The following is an 18,663-nucleotide window of genomic DNA, read 5'->3' as shown; positions in this document are numbered from 1 at the left end:
CTAAGTGAGAATATGAATCAACTTGAGTAAGAGACTCTATGATTAATGTACACTGAAATAAATAATTAGTATTTCCGTGGACCCTATTACAAGGAGAAAAGTAAAATAAATACTTTGCATGGACAGGTGCAATGGTTTCTGTGCTACACGTGTACCTGAGGATGGCCATGTATGGTCGAAACATTTAGTTCGGTAACTAAACAAACACTTGTAAACAGTTGGAATCAGTGCATGTGTAAAAAGTGACCGTGGAAATAATATACACAGTCTAATATTTATAAGGATTAGGAAGTTAAATAATTCTGCGTACACTAACTACTCAAGAGGTGATGACTTCCACACATTCACGCGGCTGGAAAATTAAAATAACAACATAACCAACTAATTAACTAGATGGCTTAGGAAACCCGAAGGTTCATCATCGAATTGACCAAAGCCCTCCACCGGTCCCTGTCCTCGACAAGCAAAATCCAATCGCCTTCAACTCCTATCTCCCATAAATAGTGCCGTTCAGAGGCTTGGTGTAATTTTTCGAAACAAAAGACTTTAAGGTGAAAGGTTTTTAGCCTCACGCTCAACCCCCAAGCTAAATGACCACCCCTTGTCGGCTGTCCGAGACTGCTTATTCAATATATTCGCAGCTAACCTCCATAATTGGATGCTGTTCCTCTGTCTACTACCTAGGGCGCTCTATGCCGTGGTGACAGGGACCACCTAACATGGAGAATAGCAACATACTAAGTGAAAGTATCCCCCATACTAAACGTGCGCTTTATCAAATCAACATCTGCAGAATTTGTCCCAGTTAGGTAACTCGATGGATCAATGTCCTTGAAAATCTGGGAAAATTTTAGGTAGCCAATAAATATTACCCTCTCCTTCTGAAACGTGCATGTTGCTTCTGGATCCTGTCCAGAAATGCATTAATTCATTCCACGTAATCCAATAGAAATTCTTTAAAATACATGTCAATATTATTTCCAATCTACGCTTTAGGTTTAACCTACAGATGTTCAGAACTCATTTTCTACATTGCTACATTGCTTTAATAATATAATTATAACAACGAGACTGAAAATGCCAAATCTTTGGAGAACATTGATATTCCAGAGGTGTTCTCCACACCACATCACGCAGGTCATTGTTGCATAAACATGAACCGATTTCGCTGTCTTTGGTCGTTCTTACAGAAATACGATCTCGAGGTGCTATTTCGTCTCAGATCATTTTTCCACTGCGGTTCTAGCTCATTGCTGCAAATTGGGCAATTATTGTACTAATGCCTTCCCATGTCACTGTCGCTCAACAAGAAGCTTTCAACGAGAAAACTGTTGGGGAAGTGACAGGTTCTTGGAGCTGCGGTGGTCTAATGTTTGTTTCCATGTAACAATGCTTTGGGGGGGGGGGGGATCCCAGTGCTTTCTCACGGACGTGGGGGCCCCAGATCTTATGTAGCCTGTGGTTGGTTGCCCCACGACGGAAGCCCCTCCAGAGGGGACTGGCTACAATAGAGGAGACCGGGGGAGCAGAGCCCTTAGAACAGCAAGATCAGGGGAACATACGGAATTGTCTGGACGTCGTTAAGAACCCAGGTGGTAAGAGCCTTGGTGGAAGTAATCCTTGGGGGATTCCCATGGTGTGAAGCACCGGAACAAGCCTAACCCTATGATGTCTAAGTCCTTGGAAAAGAATGCGCAGGAGATACTGCTCTAAGAAGCATGGATACTGGATAATAAGCAGTCCCTATGGTGGTCTAATTCATCGTGGTGGTAGCTCTAAAAGGACAAAGAAATTAACTTTGAAAGTAGAATTAAGAGTCGGGGGTTACCAGGAGGCGGTCTCGGTGGTCGTACATCCTGGAAGTGACCGGGCTCCGTCGGTGGTAAAACCCCTCGGAAACAGTCTCGGTAATCGAGATGTCTCGATAATATAACTCGAGATGGAAGAATCCAAGGGTTTTCAAACCCATGGAAGACAAGGCCTGAGGGTTTGATCCATGGTGAACAAGCCGTTTGGTCATAGACGCAATGTAAGACAAGCCATAGGAAGGAAATTCTACGGCGACCGCACCTAGATGGGGTGAGGTCCCTGGAGATTAGTCATCTGAATTCCCTTTCCTTCGATGAGGAAGCAATGCTGGTTTTCTACTTTCTGGGAAGAACATGACCGACGGGGAGACGTGGCCATAAGGTGTTCTTCACCCAACAATATTTGGCAAAGAATATAAATATCGACGCTCTGCGTTTTAGAATCTTATTCGTCCTCTTGTCACTTGATTCTTCTTAGAGCTTAATAATCTCATATGCAACATGTTCTCACACATCTGCGTTCTTTCCTTAACATGACACAACACGTTTTATATAGCCCATACGTTTTCCAACAGGATACTCGAAGACAACGAATTATGTTTCGGAGATTAGTAAGGATTCTCCGAGTTCATCCTATTTGTTATTCCCTCGTGAACGAAATTTTGATTTGTTACCGTTGTTTCTTAGGATCTGATCATTGCTATATTTTCGAATGAGTTATTAACTACGTCTACGATTATACAATAGGATGAATGCAACAAACCCAACATGATCAGTGCAGATACAATTTTAAGCTAAATTATTACCCGTATATTCACAGACTAATGTTAGTTAATACTTTGAGGCATTGTGGTAATTGCATGTGGATATACTACTTTCTTTAACAATCTACAATAACTTACATGATGAACTAATAAACTAACTAGATGGCTTAGGGAACCCGAAGGTTCATCACCGAGCTAACTAAAGCCTTCCACCAGTCCCTATCTTGAGCCAACAAAATCAAATCTCCTTCAACTCCTATCTCCCATATATCCCGCGTGATATTATGCAGTGATTTTGATTTGCATGTTGAACACGTAGTGAATTTATTCATTCAGTATGATTTTTTGAGTAAACAACTATTGTTTCTCTGTAATTTAGAAGCGTTATATTTTATTTAAGAATTACAAATATTATTTAGACGAGAGTCTTGCCTTAACAGATTATTCTACTAAAGAAAGAAAACTTCATATTTAAAAATGTATTACTGGATAAATACACGTACTTAATTAATCCTGTCAATTCTATTTGTTTATTTATTCGAAAAACGTTCTATTACATACACTGACATGGTATTTCTTTAATTTCTTAGTAAGCCTTGGCTTAAAATCTACTGTTTGCTAAGAGATAGTACAGAAATTTTAATTTCGTGTGGACATTCAGTAAGAACACAGACGAGAGATCGGATCTCTGAAATGACTTTACATAATCACCATAACGATATGAAAGTGTGAACACACTCCAGAGTCCAGTGTTCGAGTGGCTGTGCCAATGTGCGTTCACTCTGACTGGGCCCTGGGATTTTAACGTTAAAAGAAAGATTACACAGGAAGAGGCTGGCTCTTTGTTAATGTTTGGCATTTGTTTAAGATGTTGCGTGTGCAATGTTTGATCTCGTCAAAGTAACGCGAAGGAAATATTGAGGTCGCACATGTTAGCACTCCAGTTAGTTAACACCGACTTATTGACTACGTATAAAAACAGAAGGCTCGTACGAAACATGACAGTAGATACTTGAGAACGTCTGTCTAAAATTCTAACATTACTTGTGTAAAGAATCGTTCAGTCTGAACGCCAGAGAGACAGAAGTTACTAGACCTTCTTGTGTTTAGTTATTTCAATGGCATCGCAGATCATGTGGGGACTGGTGGTAAGTAATATGTTATTTTATAACTTTTACTTTTATAAACCGAGCCGAGACAACGTTCCATACACTGAGTATGAGAATGTGTATTACAGCGTATATATAGAAGATTTTTGTAGCAGAATGTAGACATGTTTATAAGAAGTACGGAAGTTGGCTGTAACCAAACTATCAGTTGAATTCTGACGATATTTGAAATAATAAAATGGAGTAACGTTTCTCAAGGGGGCGCGAATGCTTCCGAGCCGTGAGTGGCTACAAGTTATACAAGAAAATTTTTGGAATTTTGTGCATTATACGAATTTTATTTCGTAAAAACATGAGGCTAGTTAAAATGTTAGGTTCTTACGAGGGCGATTGATAAATGTTCTGGCGAACTACGCTGTATGATCTGGTATTTCTTCCATTATCAGGTCTCTGAAACGTATTGGAGACGGAAATCACTCATTTATGTGCTCTAATGAATGAATTTCAACGATTAAATTGTATCCTTTAATTAAGTTTGGTATTGTGAATTAATTTTTCATTTGTATGCTTGTTTGTGGATTTAAGAAACATGAATCCTAAACAATTTAATCCATATAGTGTCGGTTACTTGTCACAACAACATTGCGGATGGAAAAGGCGGAATCCAGATATGGAGGTAGCTGCGACAAGGGGTGGTCCTCCAGCTTGGGGGTTGGGCGTGGGGCTAACATCGCCTTACAGGAAAAATAATTACTTGTTACAAATAATTACACAGGGCCTCGAATTAAGAAGACTTCTTTGGAACAACACGTGTGAAGGAAAATGGACATGAGTAATGGCACAAGGAATGTAACACGTCTGTACAGGACAGGTTTATAGGGAACAGTTGCAAGAGGATTTTCAGGGTATAAGTTGGATTTAGTGGGAAACTGTACCAGCAGACGATTTTACATTTTTATATGGAAAAGTGCATGAGCACCATGAATTGGGGACAGGCGTTTTTTGTGTATAACAGAATTATACGTGCAGTTAAGAGGGTTAAGTCTGTTAGTAACAGGATTTAGTATATAGGGTTAGGAGGTCTTTGATGCAATATTACTGTTCTGAATGTCCATGTCCAATTGTAGGATAAAACTGGTGATACAAAGGATAATTTCTATGAGAGATTTGAGCATGTATTCGATCAATTCCCAAAGTAACACATGAAAATTTGTTAGAATATTTCAATGTCAATGTAGGTAGAGGAGATATTTTCAAACCAACAGTTGGAAAAGTGGGTTACACGAAATCAATAATGATAATGGAGTTTGAGCAGTAAACTTTGCCACATCCAAAAATCTAGCATTCATAAATTCAGTTCGACATCTCCTGATGGAAAGACACACAGTGAGACTGACCACGTTTTGATAGAAAGGAGACCACATTCACGTGTATCTGATGTCCGATTTATCAGCTGAGCGGACTGCGATTGCAAAAGTTAGGGAGAGACTGGCAGTTAACAAACGAGAAACGCAAGTCTGGTAACGAGAGATTTAATTTCAAGAAACTAAATGAGGTAGAAGGTAAAGAAGAGTATTAGTTTAAAACCTCAAACAGGTTCGCAGCTCTAGAAAACTCGGGTGATGATTCAGATTTCATTAGAGCTTGGCAAACCATTAGAGAGAATATCAAAATGTTAGCGGAGATTCTATGTTATTAAGAAATGAAACAGCATAAGTCATTGCTTTGAAGAAAAATGTTTAGATCAAAGTAAAAGTGCCAAATAGCAATGGTTACAGGATCCGAGTCAAACAAATGAAGATAATCTGAACAATGTCCGACGAAAAGCTAGTAAATATTTCAGAAACAAAAAGATGGAATAAGTTAAAGACAAATTAATGAGTTTACAACCTAGAAGTAACTTTGTAAAGGATGAGAGTGGCAATCTTCTTATCGTTTCCCACAAAATGTTTAATAGGTGGAAGAATTACTTCTCTCAACTGTTGAACGTTCATAGGGTTGGTGATGTTAGGCAGGCGAAAATACATACAACTGGGCCATTGGTACCTGAGCCTAGTCCATTTGATGTTAAAATTGCTGTTGCAAAGCTAAAGAGGTTTAAATCGCCAGATATTTATCAAATTCCAGCAGAAATGATTCAAGCAGGAGGCGAAATATTGCACTCCGAGATCCACAAACTAATTCTATTTGGAGTAAGGAATAATTGCCCCAGCTGTGGAACGAGTCTGTTATTATATGAATTAGAAGGAAACTGTCGTACAATATTCCCATTGAGTTTGGTATAACCATGAAACTACTTAGGCTTATAAAAATATGTTTAAACGAAGCATGTGGTAAAGTCCACATAAGTAAACATTTGTCTGGCATATTTTCTATTCAAAATTGGATAAAACAAGGAGATGTTTTATCAAAATTGCTTTTGTACTTTGCTTTAGAGTAAGTCATTAGGAAAGCCAAAGAAAACTATGTTGAAATAAAATTGAATGGGACACATCAGCTTCTGGTCTATGCTGATGATGTAAATCTATTAGGAAATAACATAAATACCATAAAGAAAAACACAGAAGCTCTAATTGACGCTAGTAAAGAGGGTGGTCTAGAAGGAAACAGAGAAAACTAAATGTACGAGACAGGTAATGGATTATTTGAAAATGTGGCAAAGTTCAGATATTTGGGAGCGAAAGTAACAAATCAAAATTTGATTCATAAGGAAATAAAGACCATATTAAATTTGGGTACTGCTCGCTACCACTCTGTTCAGAGCCTTTTGTCCTTTCGTCTGCCATCCTGAAACGCAATTTTGTATGGGTGTGAATCTTGGTCTCCGACACTAAGAGAGGAGCGTAGGATATTGGTGTTTCATAACAGGGTGCTGAGGAGGATTTTTTGACCCAAGCGAGATGAAATACTAGGAGAATGGAGAAAGTTACGTAATGAGGATCTTCACAAGTTGTGCAGCTCGCCAAATATAATTAGACTGGTCAAGCCCAGGCGGATTAGATGGGCAGGGCATGTAGCCCTCATGGGAGAAAATAAGAATGCATACAGGAGGGCAAACCAGAAATAAAGAGACCACTTTGATGACTGGACGCATGTTGGAAGATCTCAGACAAATAGGATGAGGTGGTAGTAGGTGGATTCATCTGACTTAGGATAGGGACTAGTCACAGGCATTTGTGAACAGGGTAATGAACATTTGGATTCCATAAAATGTTGGGAATTTTGTAATTGGCTGAGCGACTATCAGCTTTTCAGGAAGGACACGGCTTCGTGGAGTAAGTAAGTTATTTCTTGTTACCTTTAATGCGTGTACTTAATAGACTGAAGCCGTGGCAAATCAACAGGACATCCAGCATGTAATGAGACATTAAACTGACATGAAGGTCTCACAACTGATACCAATTTGAAGTGCAGAATTCCGAAATACGAAGGAGATGGTCAATCTTAATATTCTTCTTGTTTCAAATAACTTCATGCAGTAGAATTCTTCTTCAAAAACTGTCAGTAACTTCAGCTACTCAGAAATCCCCCCGTCTTTTGTGGAACCCGGAGATTAATTTTGGTGTTTGCAAGAACCCGCCACCGGTCCCTGTCCTGAGTCAGAGGAGCCCAGTTTGTACCTTCCATCTTCATTTCTCTAAGATCAATTTCATGTTTTTCTCCCAACAATATCCAGGACTTCCCAGTGTTCTGTTGCCGGCAAATTTCTATCAAAACTTTCTTTCCCCATTTCTCATCTCTCCTATGAGCTGCATGGCCATCAAATCTCATTCTTTTTAATTTTATAACTGTAATAATATTTTTCGAACAGTAAAATTTATGGAGTTTTTCAATTTCATCCAGTCTTCTCTCACTTTATTCCTCTTGGATGCAAATATGTACCTAAGAACCCTGTGATGTTACTTTAACATGAATTGCCAAATTAGACACCCATATAAAAGCAACAGGTAAAATTGTGGATTTTCGACTTTAGTATTTACGTTTTTTAGATCTCAGACTGGAAGACCAAAGATTCTCTCCTCTCAATTTTGTCGAGAATGCAATTTTGAATTGTTTTCGTCGTTGCCATATACTTCAACTTTACCACATTTTTAGATGATTTATTAACCAAGTCTGTATAAAGATTCTTTACCTGGAGTCTGGTCAAAAGCACAAACTCTACTTATCTTCTTCCTTTTCCTTATAGGCACAGATCCCTCTGTGACGTCACAGAGTTTCATTGCTTAAGACCACTCCCAATAGGATGTACATCAGACAAATAATACCTGTATCGATATTACTATAGGTTTTATTAAACGATGTTTAAATGAACTTAACTGTAGTATTAATTGGAATATCGAATTCAATGAACATGTTGTACAACACTTATTGAAGTGTTAAATAACTGACATACAGTTTCATTTTGCTACTAGACGCTAGTGACCCCCAGTAGTTTCGTCTATGTATGGAGCCAACTTTGAGAGAACAATTTAGGATACAGCTCTGTACGTATCTGGTATAAGTGTAATTTATCGTTAATTTCTAGTCAGTTTTATCAGCCTTCTTATGAACAGATATAATAATAGATTATTTTCACTGCTTTGACAACGCTTCCTTCATCCAAACAAACTTAATACATTTGTGGATCACAGAACGTAATGTATTTCTCCCTATTTGCATCCGTTTATCCGGTATTTGATTAACACTGAAGATTTATAGCTTTTAAACATGCCAATACAAATATCAACACCAAAGGACCTGGGCTGGAGTACTAATGGTTTGGTTATATGTATAAAATTTTGAATACCATCGTTAATTCTATTCACAATAAATAAGTGGTAAAATTATTTCTCCGGTCTGTTCTACATACCGCGGGAAACTGAAACAGAAATAATTATCATCTCTAAAAGTTATTCCTAGGCTGGTGACACCTCTTAAATTTATCTATTCCTGTTAAAAGTCTCTTACACTTTTGTTCTTCCCCCCCCCCCCCCCCCCCAAGATTATTGTATTCGTCTTTCAGATTAATCTTTTTTGGCCCTGAAAGTTCCATTAGCCTCACATATTAAATTGTCCAAATCACCACTATTTGACCTGGATTCTGCAACCACTGCCATTTAGCCTGCTTCAAATATCTAACAATTTTAAATATTGTTTGCTGCTTTAGTACATAACAACCTAGACTTTCTTTTGATAAAATATTGTTTTTTCCTTCAAACTTTCCCAGATCCTGTAAAAATTCCATATTATTATCCATTTCTATCCAAAGTTGCAAACCTGTTTTGGATTTCTTAATTTCTACATCTTTTATTTCTTTGAGATAAAATTCCATCTTATAAGAAATTCTTTTTCGCTCCTTTGCTTACGTCTAGCCTCTTTCTGCGTCACGCAGCCACCAAACACCGGTCAGTAGAAGAGTCTGGCCTTCTGAATGATCTGACATCAATGATACTTAATTATTATGTAACTTTCTTTCTTTCTGTCTATTAATCAACCAATAAGCCTTCAACAACCTCTTTTCTTTCACAATGGAAATCCAAGTATACACAAGAATTTTCCGATATGGGCACATTGAATTTATGACATTAGGTGTCCTAACATGGCACCTCTCATCCAACCATCATAGCCAGTTCCATGTAAACTCTGATTCCCAGAAAAAGTATTTCATGTGACACGAAGAGAAATGAATAAATATACTCTCTAGTTCCTCATAAATGCTGTCCATTGTGTCATCGCATTTATCCCCAGTTGCTACATGCTTATTCAAAACAATAATGTAACACCAACGACCTCTTAATATTAGACACCACATCCTGTAGTTAAAAACTCTACCCTCTCAACTGCTATGGTCCCGTCGTGTACGGACAAGCCTTGTCGTAAGTAATAATACGCACTGTCATTTAAGTATAAGAACATAAAATCATCTGCTGTTTCAGTGTTAACCTGTGACACCAGACCTCGAATAACACTATATTCAGCTTTCATTTTGTTAATGCTTTTGATACTGTTTTCAAATATCTGAATAGAAGAAGCTCCTGGCATTCCAAGTTCTACACCTCTGGTTTCTTAGATGACTCTGTAGATCCCGTTAAAGTCAAAGGCCCTATTTAACATTTCTTAACATACCTATTTTTACGATGGGGACTTTTTAGCCCCCCACCAAATCCCCAAGCAAGATGACCACCCCTTATCGACCGTCCGCGACTGCTTATTAAATATATCCGTAGCTTCTCCTCCGTCCTCACCCTGAGAACGTCCCATGCCGTGCTCACAAATGGCCGTCTTAACATGGATCTTCACTAGCGATATTTAGCGACAGTGACGTTCTCCCAGAACAAACCAACGCTTGTTTTGTTGCAGTTTGTCTTGAGCGCAATCGCCAGTTTGTCTCTGGGCGCCCCGCAAGATGTCGTCGCAACAACCCCGGTGCAGATTATCTCCCAAAACGCCGTCATCAATGGTGATGGAAGCTTCAACTACAGGTAAATCGACTGGGTGAAGTCAGCAAATACGCTGGAATGTTTTAAAGTTTAAGGCATTGTTTTTATTACTCGAGCGCAGTGATAAAAAACATGAACAAAGGGGACAGGCCCATGAAGTAGCAGAGGAGCAGAGGAGAACATGAGGCGTCTTTAAAATAGCATCGGGGCCAGATAGACTTGGTACAGAGTAAGCATTTTCTAATAGATAAATTCATATATAATTTTTGCCGGTAAATCACAAGAGAGGGAGAGAGAGAGAAACAGAGTAAAAGAAATTGAAACGTCTAGGCTTAAGCAGAAGATTCGTACTAAAATTATTATTCTTGGAATATACTACTTCAACACGTGAATCGTGGCATTCTGGGTTGTGACGACACACGAACTTGTAGGAAGTTACTAAAATTTTTGATGGATGTATAGCTTGAACTTTAAAAGTAGAAGAACCATCCGCAAGTTTACGCGGCATCAGAACTCGGAAGATCACGATTCACAGTTTTACAGACTTAAGGTTTCAAATCTCATAAAAGTATAGGAGGTTTATTGCGTTCATCTGCACTCAATTGGTTGGCATTCGGTAATACGGTGTTAAATTTTCGTGTTCCATTAGCTTGTGTTCTGTTAAATCAGTGCATGTTTTAGCTAGCTCAATAAGTAACACATGCCCGAGAAAAGCCTGTTCCTTCAAATTCCTTACTCAGTTAAGAAACTTTATGTCTTAAGTTACGTTTACAAATGGCATAATTACCGTAATTCCCCGATTAAGAATATCAGGAGCCAATTTCCTTCTATCCTAGATGTACGTTATAAATATTCCTGTGTTTAAATGTCTGAGAGTTTAGATAATTTTTTTCCTTAAACATGGCATGACAGCTCGTCATAAAATTATTGCTACCGTATACAGTTAAGATTCATGCAATGTAAAATCGAAGTTTTATATTAATCTTGTGATATAAATATGTGAAAACTGCCTTTACTCCCGGACAAACCATATTCCGGGTAAGAGATGCGGACCGTAACTTAGCATCGAGATTATCATTCACATTTAGACATGGTGATAGACGGGTAAGGAGTAATGACAGAATTTATAATAAGCGAAGAAAAACTAATAAGTAGGAGAAACAACTGCTTAATTGGCACTTTGTGCACCACGAATCTAAATTAAGTCACCCCGGTTTGAACTCGGGTCTCCGCGGTGAGATAAAATTGTTTCAAACAAATGTTAACACTTCGACAGGGAAAGAACAACGTCATGTTATGTACAATTCACAGGAATTTTATATTAATTTACGAAATATATTTAAGTATAAATGAAGAGTGGGAGCTACCTCCACTCCCCCCCCCCCAAACGACCTATATGGCGTGTAGCGGGATGGCTTTATAAATGAAGCTCAATTTACGCTGTCTTTGGAAGAATAAATTTCCGTAGGTTATGAGTCGATTTGGTTGCGGCGCCTATTCGAGAATAAAAACAGAATATTCGTATCATAACAAAAATTAAAAATGTCGCTTAAAAAGACAAATTATTGCTAGTGGCATTTCCTCTACAGAGGATATAATTGTCTACTACTCCATTACTAGGTCTTCAAAATGTAGTTAGTGAAACAAACAAATAGCGTAAAATTAATTTATCATAGACTATTAGGGTTTATACAAAAACCGACTTTAAAAAAAATGTTTTCGAATTCAAGTACTTCCAAAAAACCGGTTTTCGAATTTTTACAAAAAACGAAATTTAATTGAAACAGCAAAAAATGTTTATACTTATTTTTAAAAAATTCAGTTTATTTAATATTTATGGACTATAAAAATATAACAAAATAAAATATACTCCATACAAAACTAAATAAAAAACTAAAATAACTAAAATCCGCACAAAATATAAATTATAAATTTTTATTTCATTTAGTATTTTTCTTCAGGAAATACAATTTAAAAGAACATAAAATGTCCACTGAATGATTACTTAATCTTGTTCTTATTCTAAATACAAAATTGCCTGAAGTAGAAAATACTCTCTCACTGGCTACTGAACTGTCATCGGTCAGTCTGTGTGCTGTCACATAGAATATCATAATAGAATGCGTTTGTGGATTTGCATGTCAAACATTCGCCTGACTAATGAATATTAGATTTACTACAATATGCTTGTGCCCAAGGCGATTTCAAGTCAAAATGTTAACGTTTTTAATTAATTAATTTTTACATATTAATTCTAGTATCTAAAACTGGTTTTTTAAATTTTAAAAACCGGTTTTCGAATTTTACAAATTTATCCCAAAAAACCGGTTTTTAAACCCGGTTTTTAAAAACCGACAAACCCTATAGACTTTCCTTTATTATCCTATATCCTTGAACATTATTGCTACAAAACAATGTCTTTGATTCTGAAAGAAAACCATAAAATTAACAGATTTAAAAGAAAACAGTTTTGAGTGATGTTTGAATAATTAAATAAAAAACAGAGTTCTAAATTAGAATCATTATTCGTAATATTTTTAACTTCTTTATAATAACTATATGTGTCTTGTAATGCAACAGATCTCTAGTAACTAAAATTGTAGTGAGATTCTTTTCAAAGAGAAAGCCCTACATGAATGAACAACATTACAACAGACTTCAAGAAAAGTGTTATGAGAACTTAAACTAGACTCAGATGTCTCAAGGATTCTTGAATCAATTAACCTTCAAGTTCCATACAGATGGAACGTTTTGAAGTTAAATAAATATTGACTTCTCAAAAAGGACCTTGCGCAAAGGCATTACGTACATACAAGATCATAAACGTTTGAAATATTCTTGCCTGTGTGATAAAATCTGTCTTGTCACTTAAAATATTAAATTTTATTACAGCAAATCGCATAATTTCGACGCGTGGATTAACGTACGGATATCACAGGATCTCACGAGTTAAATAATTTATTCTTTGTGATCTGCATTACATATTCTATATTCGAGAAGTTCCACGAATGAAACCTATCCTTCCATTTCAGATCAGTGAAATTTAATATTTCCTTATTTTCAATATCTTGCATAATGTGATATAAACGGACATCCGAAATAGCAGGAGGGTCGGTGTAATTCACTACCAAAACGCCCGTAACTAAGAAACAAATGCTAATTCGATGATGCCGGCTGGCACACTGATTCACTATGAATGTAGATCGCACCCCCTAGCGGCAGAAGCTCGTACTACATCCGGTTCGCCCTCTATTGACACAGTCCTTAAACTTTCCGATCGCACCTCGTATTAACCGGAGCCGTCTTTCTTCAAATAAGAACAAGGGTGGACTGCATATTAATTACGAAATTTAATGTAATGTAGAGTCATGAAGTGTACGGAAAGTTATGACAACTAACATCGTAAACGTTTGAGACGGCTGGTGTATGATACGAAGATTTCACGGCCGGAAAGTATAATAAATTCTTTTCGGGCTACCAGCCGTGTCAGGTAGTTGAGAGGTTGAGGTTTTTCCCCACTCAATCACCTGACACGGCTGGTAGCCCGAGAGCAATTTATTATGTGACAGCTGTTGCCATCTATTTCAAGGTAAAATACCTCAATTTGTGTAAGACAAATATATGGTAAATTTTACGACGAAGAAGGCGAATTGCAGAGTCGAACACAGGATCTCCTGAATACGAAGCTCAATCGATTTAATTACGGATCAACTGATTATGTCAATTACTAAGATTATTTGGTGTAATATGTCGGAACGATTAGTTAATAAATACCTGGAAAGGAAGAGGCCATGCCCTAGTTTAATACATTATCACAGCATTTTGCTGATAAAAACCACGAAAAATATGTCAGTGGAATCGGTTTCCGGAAAGAGGTTCTGAACTGGGGACCTTCCGAATACGAAGCAGATCAAACAACTCGAAGTTCGGTGAAGCCTGGCTGTTAAACTTGGCCCCTAAGTAATATTAATACTTTTTTAGCAGTTAAATATTTGTACTGAACATAACCGAGAATGTGTCTAAATTCATACAAGTATTATTACATAGCTAAAACAAATAAACCTGTAGCTCTTCTGAAACGAAACATAACAAAATCTAGCACGACCTTGTTCCACTAAAAAATCATTCACTGTCGCTAATTTACATTCTTCGCGTAACCAGGCAGGAGTGTTGTGTTGACACGTCTCTGCTAACGCGATATCAGCACCACGTGAGCAAACTTAGAACTGCATATGAGTAAAAGTGCGCATAGTTCGCATTACTGCCAACGAACAGCGCCTCCTTCTTCGCAAACACTGAAACGAAATTTCCAGTTCAAGTTGTTTTCAATGTTTGCTCGTACATGTTCTTAGCCGGACGCAAATAAAAGTGTCTAATGATTTCACACAGAGAATGATACTGACATTAAACCGGATATTCGTGGTCAAATTATTGTGTTCAAAAATAGAAAAGTTTTGGCTATTTGTAGTGTTAAACAGCGGTACAGTTAAGAGCGATTGTGAAGAATGAGATGCCTAAAGATTAAACAATGAAACTAAGATATTAAGAATGAGGGATGCAAATGGTAAGGTCGGTGGTTTGATTGATGTAGACTTTCTTAGACATGAACAAAGAAAATACGCGGATTTAAGGTCAGTTTCCTATAAATCTTTGTGGCCTCAATTTATTTAAAATCGCCTAACAGTACACATGAGAACACTGTTTATTTTAATTTGTCTTTTTTGAGCGAAAATATTGATTACTAATTTAGGAATCAGCCTAAAATTTGTGAGGGTATGAGTGACATTGGTCCAAGCTTTTCTACGGAAGAAACCTATGGTTCTCCTGCTACATAAACAAAGCCGAGAAAATATCAAATTTGATGAAAGAATCTCGGGCTACAAGCCGCGTCTGATGGCTGAATGGTGAATGAACCATTTCTTCTGACAACGTTTCGAGAGCCATCTCTGCTCTTATCTTCAGGGTAGCTGCGAAACTAAACTGGTCCTATGTAGCGTGTTTATTCACCATTCAGCCACCTGACACGGCTTGCAGCCCAAGAGTCTTTCATCAACTTCAGTCGCTGTGAAAGCTTCACTTTAAATATCAGATTACATTACGTTTTTACTTATTAAGTTTTACTTACAAACTTATGAAAAGTGAAGAGCGTCCAAAGTGTGTTGTATGTGGTGAAGTCATTGCAAACGATTGATTTAATGTAAGAAATCTGAATAGGAATTTAAGAACAAGACATTCGCCTCTTGCGATTAAATCACTAGAATTCTTTGAACCAAAGTTGCTAACATGATGAAAATAGCGAGAACTAGAGTTATTTACACAAAACAATTCTGGAATCATATCCAACTGCTAATTATTAAAGACTCATGCCCCTGGAGGAACACTCCTACTACCGGCGAACATCAAAATGTGTGAAAAATACTGCCACTCATTTAACAAAGAAGTTCCTCTTGAATTAAACACATGATGCGATGTCAGTAGACATCAAGGAACATTGGATAACTCGGGTTAAATGTAATTCAAAATTTGCACTTCAAATATACCAATTAAACAATGCTGAAGGTTTATCTCAGCTACTCTGTTTGTTTATGAAGATTTCGAGTTCTGTCGATCGATCACGAAATGAAATTATGTGATCAAAGCTGGCGACATTATGGTTGCAGCCGCCCTCATAGAACGAGACTATCGTTTTATATTTTTTTCAAAGAATAAGTATGGATGGTGACAGTTTATAAATGCGTCTACAAATTTTATTAAAATTGTTCATCTTTGAAATAACCAGAAACATTTAGTCACGACGCGAAGATTTTGGGTTATAATAACAAATACCTGAAACTTCATTCTTCGCTGACGTCATTTAGAACATAACAATTCACTAAAATTTGGTCAGTAACTTTCAATTTAAATGTCGGATGGTTTCACAATTCAAGTGAAAGCATTTTATAAGCAGACACGCGGCATATGGACACTTCACAATTCGTGCATTTTCTAATTATTATTTTCTGCATTCTGTTTCTGTAGTTTCGAAGCTTCAAACGGTATCAAGATTGAAGAATCTGGCTTCGTGAAACCTGCGATCGACGTACGTAGCGGCTTAGGGGCAGACAAAAATGATGAAAATGCCGGCGACATTCAAGTCATTCAAGGCTCTTTCTCGTACACTGCACCAGACGGCAGCCCAATCAGTCTCAGGTGAGACCATGTGTTGTCAAAAGAAGGTGGAAAGCGCATTTATTGACAAAAAAATTAAACACTCAGTCGTAGTGCAAAACAGAATTAGTCCATTACAAAAGATTATACTTAATGTTTGGAATGCACACTACCTCATTTTAGTTTTTAAAAAAGGAAATTTACGAAATTTCGTCTTAGCAAGTACATTTATGTTGGTTGCTTAATCTCTAATCTGGAAGGAATGACAAATTCAAAGCTTTGTAAACAAAATTATAAAGAGCTGTACTTTGTTCTAACCTGTGCTGGGCCACATTTGTCACAATTTCCCAAAGTTCCCAAAGGATAATAAAATACAATTATCGCTCCTTCTACATTAATTTTTATTAGTCAATAATAAGCATGCAATCATGTCGTGTGTATGGCTGTAAAGTTAGTGACATACTGTGAGGTACATCTTGATATTATTTAAGTGTGATTAGTATAACCCAGAGAAGTTGATAGAGCATCTTAAGACAAACAAATGACACATTAAGGAGAGTTGTCCATTAGGTAAAATGATACTGCTTAATGACACTGTTAACATTGGTATCTCTTGTGTTCCTTCAGGTACATCGCTGACGAAACAGGATTTCACCCTGAAGGCGCTCATCTTCCGACACCGCCGCCTATACCCATCGCCATTCAGAGGGCGCTGAGCGTCCTACCTGACACAACTTCAGAACAACCGTCTTCATAGCCACTTCTCAAAATCTGTAAATTTGTTTTGTGTTTCTCTATTTTATCAATGACATTATCATCAATTTACAAATTTTTCCCAGAGTTTAATTTGAGTCTTGTAATAAAAATTATATTTATTTCTTAATCAAACTTATAACTGATAAGACGAAGCAGAATCATAATTTTTAGTATTCATCTTTATGATAATAAATTCACTATTGAAGATTATTGTCGGTAACCGGCGGTGGTAATTGATTTAATAAGTTATGTGTTCTGAAATTTTAATCGATTATTTAAATGCTGTCAGAAACTATGTGGTAATGTCATAAAAATACACTGTATTTATCCCGGTAAGTTGGCTGGCAATTCTATACTGCTCAGCGCCTTTGATAATAAATTCTATTACAAGGTAATATTGTTGTATTCTTCATGACTACTGTTGAATTTGTTACAGTTGTGAACAATAAAATGAAGTTACGACTTAAATTTAATTATTTTACAACTTATGATAATAGTCTACACAGACATTTATTTATAGAAATATGTAGACAAATTAGTTACTCCCTGAGATGTACGACATTCAATATGTTACGTTACCATTAAGTATACTTCGATCTGAAATTAACGGTTCAGAATGGTAACATCACATCTGGGACAGAGTGGTATAAATATGAAAAACTTTGATTCGTTAATATATGACTATTGTAATAATGTATTTAACTTCCCTGCGCGGGAGTTTGGAAGTGGCCAGTTCTGAATCCACATAAAAATTGACACAAAATCCCTGTTAAAAATGTTGGCATCCAAGTCATCAAAGGATATTAAAACCGAAATATCATAAAAACACCGAAGAATCGACTACGATGGGCAGACGATGGAAAAAGTCCTGACAACAAATACTTTTAATATGCGTACATATTTATTTTAATTAATTAATTCTTTATTACAATTTCTCTGAATCTCATAAGTGCGATCTGTCAAAGGAAATTCGTTTTTATTGATAAGTTCATTATCGTTTGTGGTATGGTTTGCATAGCGACAGTCGCGCTGGTCAGTGGGATATTTTATAAGTGTTTCTTAATGCAATGCAAAATTAGCAAGTACTTAAATTTCAGCTCCAGTAAACATTCCTCTAACATGGGGTTATCTTGAATCGAAACGTAACCGTAAAAGTGATAATGGCGGAAATTAAAGTTCTGACGTCATGTATGATGCCGGAGGAGAAAATACAGATTCTTCATAAATAGCGAGGTAATGTGAGGGCATCAGCAGTTGACCTAACATTCAGTACGTATTTTATTTTGTCGTTAAAATTTTCGTTCCAATTTCACTTTAATTCTTAAGTTTCCCATGAAACTTTATTACATTATAAATAAATATTATTACAATACATTTAATTTCCTTCGTTTACTCTGACTTTCCACGGCCACTTTCCGATATCCCCACAAATACCACACAAAATTAGGTTCGTTCAACGCGGATTTGACGAGCGCACCGCTTTCATGGAACGAGGGTTTACTGTATCACATCTTGGACTGAAAATTAAGATCGTGTTTTCATCTCTTTTAGTGGTAACTGGATATGTTTTATTATATTGTTGATTTCATTAAAATTTGTACTTAAATTTGAATTTGATTTAAACGAAATTGTTATAATTTCGACAAGTAACAGTGCAACC

At 36.8% G+C, this 18,663-nt stretch overlaps 2 protein-coding genes across 3 annotated transcripts in view; one reads left to right on the top strand and one right to left on the bottom strand.

Moving 5' to 3' along the window:
* The window catches only part of LOC110835981 (folliculin-interacting protein 2), a 490,121-nt gene that overhangs the window by 354,384 nt on the left and 117,074 nt on the right, over positions 1 to 18,663 (bottom strand). The window lies entirely within an intron of this gene.
* LOC110841197 (endocuticle structural glycoprotein SgAbd-4) lies at positions 3,336 to 17,471 on the top strand. Its single transcript, XM_087346350.1, has 4 exons — positions 3,336 to 3,720; positions 10,021 to 10,142; positions 16,119 to 16,289; positions 16,875 to 17,471. Exons 1-4 carry the CDS (start codon positions 3,691 to 3,693, stop codon positions 17,002 to 17,004), a joined length of 453 nt encoding a protein of 150 aa, XP_087202476.1. The 5' UTR covers positions 3,336 to 3,690; the 3' UTR covers positions 17,005 to 17,471.

The sequence above is a fragment of the Zootermopsis nevadensis genome, unplaced genomic scaffold (genome assembly GCF_977971745.1).
Source record: "Zootermopsis nevadensis isolate Lab colony 2312 unplaced genomic scaffold, Znev_1.0 Znev_ptg000010l, whole genome shotgun sequence".
Classification (NCBI taxonomy): domain Eukaryota; kingdom Metazoa; phylum Arthropoda; class Insecta; order Blattodea; family Termopsidae; genus Zootermopsis; species Zootermopsis nevadensis.
This window is presented reverse-complemented; position numbering and strand designations above follow the sequence as displayed.